The 6,281-nt window shown below is 34.4% G+C and overlaps 1 protein-coding gene across 1 annotated transcript in view; it reads left to right on the top strand.

Moving 5' to 3' along the window:
* The first annotated feature begins 4,617 nt into the window (after positions 1–4,617).
* Positions 4,618–6,281, top strand: part of SAMSN1 (SAM domain, SH3 domain and nuclear localization signals 1) — a 44,416-nt gene continuing 42,752 nt past the window's right edge. Inside the window, exon 1 of the mRNA XM_012731804.1 lies at positions 4,618–4,718. Coding sequence (XP_012587258.1) covers positions 4,662–4,718 — 57 coding nt within the window. The 5' untranslated portion in view covers positions 4,618–4,661. The remainder of the gene's footprint in view (positions 4,719–6,281) is intronic.

Below are 6,281 nucleotides of genomic sequence, written 5' to 3'. Positions count from 1 at the left end.
GACTATGTCTACATGAACAGTGCATTCTCTTCCTTCAGACAGTACCACCCAAGGAGCAAATCATCACTAGGAAGTTACTCACAGACCTTAAAATCAAAACAAAGAGTAAAGTAATTAAACAAATTTGTCTTTTACTGAAATCAGCTAAATTTGCTGGATGCATCCATCTCCAATGATGGATTGTTATGCCAGATGTATTTAAAGGTTACTCTAACTTCGGGCCCTCCCTGGTGGTGCAGCGGGCTGGAGCACAGCACTGAGAAGCTTAAGCCACTTCCACATGAGTTCCATCCCCGCCTTCCCTGGAGGAGATCCATATGGCAAGGCAGACCTCTCCTGACCTGCCCGCTGCTCCCCTCAGCAGTGTACTTCATCGACCTGCCTGTTCTGCTACCGGCTCTGTCTCTGGTGAATCCTCTCACCCTCTGCATCTCTGGCCTGTACCCCAGTTCTGTATGAGTAAATAAATAAATCTTAAAAAAAAAAAAAGTTACTCTAACTTCACTGAAACACTCTTCTTAAACTCAGCAGCCTGAGTGGAAACTATCAGTATTTGTCTTTGTTAGTCTCCATTTTCTATATGAGGCAAAGTGAACTAAAAATTTCCCCTGCCCTCCTAAGTTGTTTGGGTATCATCCCATTAGTTAAAGTATGAGCAATTCTTCAAGGATGGAAATTTCAGGCAAGGCATTTATCCAAGAAGAATCTACTAATAGGTAAAATATTGATTTTTCATGTTGACTTATAGATTCTTGAGAAAAAAAATTATTCCTTGTGGTTAATATGCTGAATTTCAGGCCTTGAAAAAATAAAGCTCAGTAGCTCCCATCTTCTTTACACCTCTTGGTAGAATCAGAATTTTCTTTTCTACTCTTTTCTTCAAAATTGGAGTGTCTCACTTCCTAAAGCAAGCTATTAGGCAAAGCAAAGAAGCAACTGCAAGCTTTTTCAAATAATAAGACATTAAAAAGTATTTCAAGAGTGTGGGGAAAGGGGCTGATCCATTATAGAGAAAAGTTAGTAAGTAAAGAGTTAGTGACTACACGGAGTTAGTAAGTAAAGAGTTAGTGACTATACAAGAGTCACGAAAAGCCATCATCTTTCTTATCACTACTGGAAACCTGCAAGAATCCCATTATTTCACTGTAAACCTCCAAATCTAAACAAGTAGGTAATTGCTTTATCCTATGATAAGTATAAGCTGGATATCTATAGTGGAAAATACAAAAATCAGGTCCTGAGCATGATGTTAAATTGCCATCTGAATTAGTTAGTAGATAACTACACAGAACTTCATCAGGACTGTGTGTAGTTTGCCTCAAGAAATCCTGAGGAGGGTTAGAATTTGGGTGACCGTATAGTATAGTCACTATTTCCACCAAGTTATACACAGGCAAAAACACAGCGCTATTACTGGACTTTCTTCACCCTGTTCTGTAGAAACAAGCCTGCTCTTAGTGGTCAAAAAGAGAGAAGCTGTCAAGTTTAGGTAGATATGATGATTGACTTACGTCACCTGTCTTTATGACAGGTGACTAGATTCTATAGATCTGCATGGAATGAAATCCACTATTTTGATATAAGGTGATTATTCTTACATTAAATGCTAATTTCAGAACTCAACTCCAAGATGACAATCTCCTTTCCCTTATTTTTCAAGTTCTTGTAATAACTCCCTCTGCTATCTTCTGCCAATAATTCATTTGAATTAAAGGCAAGGCTTTTAGAATATATTTACTAAAACAAGGTCATGGTTGGGTCAGTAAAACATGGAGGCATAAAATTTACTGTGACCAAATTCACATGCTACGAAAGACATAAATATTGAGGCAATGTGGGGAACCTTATCCCATTTTAAAAGATTTAACTTAAAAAACCTTCCACTGAGCAAATGTTTTAAAGTGTAGGTTAAGATGAATCCAGGTAATCAAGAAGTCAAAATCAAAGGTATCCAGCATTTTCTCATACCTCTATTTGTCTGATGCCTATGACTTGAATTGGATAGATGTGTGTCAGCAGTCCGCCAGTAAATAAAGGATTACAGAAATGCCCTCTATGATGAAGAAACAGTCACTATTATATCTATTACGAGTCTTCCCTTGTTTTACTCTGTTATAAGGTCATTAAGTAATGTGTGAAAACAAAGCACCTAGACTTTGTTCTTTTGCAATTTCCCTATTTCAGAACATGTCTTAAGCAACATGAGATTTAATCATGATAGAATGTTTTAGATGTGTCATTACTCACTTGCTACCCAACTGCTTTCCTAACTTTGACTTTTGAATTTTCTGGATCACTCTAGATCATCTGTTATAATTTCAATAAAATAATAGATGATTGGTAACAGTTGATACCGTATAACCTAAACTTTTTTGAGGACTAAGGAATTTAACATGGTTAGGTCTTTATGGAACCTCAAATGTCCATTATATTTTTAATCCCCGGAAAACATTTTTTGAATAGAAGGTTGGAGAAGTGATTCTCCCACCTGCAACTCTGAAGAAAAGTTTCCAGTTTTATCTATGTTTTTATTTTCTTCTAGTGTCAGTGATGATAAAATGCCTAAGGATCATACATTGAGAGTATAGATAAGTCACTTGAGTTGTAACACTCTTTCAAATGGCATGCAGCTCATCTATTCCCATGAATGACAGTGTTGTCTATTATTTACTTCACATTGTAGAAATATAATCTATGCCAAAATTACCACAGGAATAATTATTTGAAAGCACATGTTCTGCTCCTCACTCTGACTCTCCCGCACCCCCACCACAGACCTGTGTCCCAGTAGTTGTATGCATAAATAAGTACATCTTTTCAAAAATAAAATCCACAAGCATTTCTTAACATAAAACATTACTACTTAAATGTTGCCAAATTTAACAAGAACATTCTTTATGGCATTCCCTTCTTTTTCCCACCAAAACCCTGTCATCTGGTAAGTGCAAGGGTTATCATCCATTTATTGATTAAACTCTGCAACTGAATTTCTGGTCACAGAAGAAGAAATGTGGGCACATGTATTTCAGTTAAAAGTGTTTTGTGGGCCCTCCCTGGTGGCGCAGCGGGTTAAAGCACAGCACTAAGAAGCTTAAGCCATTTCTGCATGAGTTCAATCCTGCCTGCCCTGGAGGTGACCACACGGCGCTGCAGACCTCTCCTGACCCGCCCGCTGCTCCCCTCAGCAGTGTACTTCGTCCATACTTGTTTCATAATCTTCAGTTTCTAAAAAGCTAAAACAAAAATTTTATTTAGACCACTGCCTTAGTGTTAACCTAAACAGGAAGCTTGAAAGAGGGCATACTTCTAGGGAATTACCTAACCTCCAAATCTTCAGGTTTTTCAGGGTTATCCATGATATCAATATTATGAAATTAACAACCTGGTAATACTTGAAGATATTATTTTGCTTTTAATATCTAGGAGAGGATTATTAACTAATCTTGACAGATGTATTTCTTCAGTCCTATTATAGAAAGCAACATATAGATGTGTTAAGCATCACACAATAGACTCTCAAGTCAATATTTTTTAAAGGTATTAGCAAAATTTGAACACTAGAACTAGCCTTCAGGGAGGAGGGGTTCAGCGTGTGAGGGAAGACTGAAAAGTACAATTAATTCATTTGATCTAGACAAGCTGCTCATCAAGAATATGGAACAAGTGTTTTTCAACCAAGGGATTTTCTACAGCAGAATTCTAGGTTGATTCCTTAACAAGAAGTCTGTTTCAATAGAACAAAAGCTTTAGCCATTCCACCAGTCTCCCTTTGGTAAGCCCCGACTTAACAAGAACTTCTTGTTTTTGCTTTCAGGTTACATTGGATTTAACATTATAATTAAAATTCCAAACACTCTAGCTTGATGAAAACAATTATTTCTAAGTCATACTTGGTCTATAAGGACTCTGGAAGCTTCATTTGAAGATACCATTGGTATATTGGACCACTTCTCAAAGAGCAAAGATCAGTATATGGCATTGTAGTTCGTACCAGGAAGAAACTGGTTAATTAAGAGTTCTGTTTTAAATGGTTGATTTCCATATTAACCAGGGCTGTGTTTAAAAAAATAATAATAATAATAACAATATGCATGCTTATTTACTTTTGGAGTTGCATTCCAATTTATATTTATGTGAATTTCACCAATGCCCAATTTTTTAAGCCTATGCATACTTTTTTAAATAGAATTATTATTGTATAAGACTAGCTTACTTCATTTTCTAACAGTTTACTTACAAATCTTAAGTTGTCTACACTAAACATTTTCTTCATTCTTTATTCTAGAAGATCGCAACTCTAGATTTATTTCATTTTTTATATTAATTTCCCTCCAGCAATAGAATGTTATAGAATTTTAATTGTATGGAAAATGAAATGAGTTTTATTTTAACATCCATATGACCCTTATGATAATGACTGACATGTTGAAATGTTAGATTTACCTCATGGAACATAAGAGGGAAAGAACAACAAAGGGTTACCAAAAATTACAGTTAAAAAAAAAAATCACCCATGCAGTTGCTGAAGTCATATCCTGACCAAAGGAGGAAGTGGTATATCACTAGGCTCAATCTATCTGATGCTGAACATCAGAACCTCAAACTGCTGGCTGTTCCTGCAACAACAGAAAGTATACTTATTTGCAGAGTCCTAATTCAAAATGCTGAAGAGAAAACCATCCAATGTTTCAGAGAAGGAAAAACAGCAAAAACCAAAGGTAAGGTAATTTCATACATAATCAAACAAAACCAAATCATGTAATATATTTTTACCTGTCAGTCATAAATTGTTTCAACTATAGGGTTAAATATGTCATGCACATATGGAAAAATTTGAGTGACAAAGTTAGGTATTAAGTAATACCTGATATGTCTCTGTAGATTTATTTTATGGTACATATTTGATCATTTTTATCTGAAACTGAAGTTTTACCACAATTCATCAATTTCAGGTGAATCAATTTGGTGGCCTCTATTTGAAGGTTGATATTTTGAAATCTTTTTTAATGACTACAAAGTTGTCAGTGCCTACTTAGCAGTCAAATTAATGCATTTCATCTGTTAAATGTTTGATCTTTCATAGCATACTAAATTACGAGAAGGTGTTAAAATGAAGATGATACTTTTTTCATTTTTTTTTTCATTAGAATGTGGTAGCTTGCTTCACAGACTATTTTTCCTGGTGCCTCTGTTGAACAAACACTATTACTACAAAAGACTGAGTTATGTTTGGGGAAGCATCATAACTTGATAGATTTGTTAAATTGGTTCTACTTGGAATGTTATTTTATTTTTTGCCTTGACAGTAATTACCACTGAAAGTAGGGCATGAGATAACAATATATTTTCTTGTAGAATTCTAAATTAGTTTCATTAGAAACATAAAATGAAATAAGTAAATAATGTTTTAATTTGTTTGTGAGTAAACAATAGCTAAGCTCAGATGTCTTTTAAAGGACTGATTTATTATCCATTATTGGACTTTATTTGCTTGGGCACCCATTCTGAGACCAAGGAATGAAATCAGTTGTGAACTTTTGATTTGTAGAATTGAATAGCTATCAATATTTAAAACCCTCTTTGCAAGTTGCCCTGAAACCTCTCTAGGAAAAAATTCTAAAAGTAATTTAATTCTTTCTCCAAGTAGTTTAATTCTTTCTGATATAAGCAGCTGATAAAGGACAAACAAGCATCTTTAGTTAAAAATGCAGCCAAATAACATTTCTTTTTCCCAAATGCAATAAAAATTCATGGTTACACTTCCCAGTATGTACAAAAAAAGTTTTGGAAAGCACCACTTCTTTAAGATTAATTTTATGCAAATTTTACATGATGATACAATCAATATTTAGTCCATGAAAGAAGGCTTTAGGGCCATCATAAGCATTAACATAAGTCAGAGGTTTTCACCCAAATATTTAAAGTCCAAAGTTAGTGTAACTTGCAAATATTGCATTATGTCGCAATTTACGCTCCTATTTATGTAATTGAACTATTTTCATAATGCTAAATTAAATTTTCTCTGTCCTCAGCATTTGCCTCAGTGTAGGAACCATTATAACACAGGTAAAATATTGTTCATCTGATGACTTCCTTATTCATAAAAGTAGATGAGTATTTGACAAAATATACATCTGGGGAAAAAATACAGTGCAGAAAACTGTCACACTGGACACATTAGCTTTTATTGCAAATGAATTGCAATTTTCTTAGAAAAAAGTTATCTTTCCCCATGAATTTAAAGAGATTTGTGAGTATATATATATATATATATATATATA

The sequence above is a fragment of the Condylura cristata genome, unplaced genomic scaffold, assembly GCF_000260355.1.
Source record: "Condylura cristata isolate star-nosed mole 26May11 unplaced genomic scaffold, ConCri1.0 scaffold00003, whole genome shotgun sequence".
Taxonomy (NCBI): Eukaryota; Metazoa; Chordata; class Mammalia; order Eulipotyphla; family Talpidae; genus Condylura; species Condylura cristata.
The sequence above is the reverse complement of the archived record's forward strand: the minus strand, read 5'-3'. Positions and strand labels throughout refer to the sequence as shown.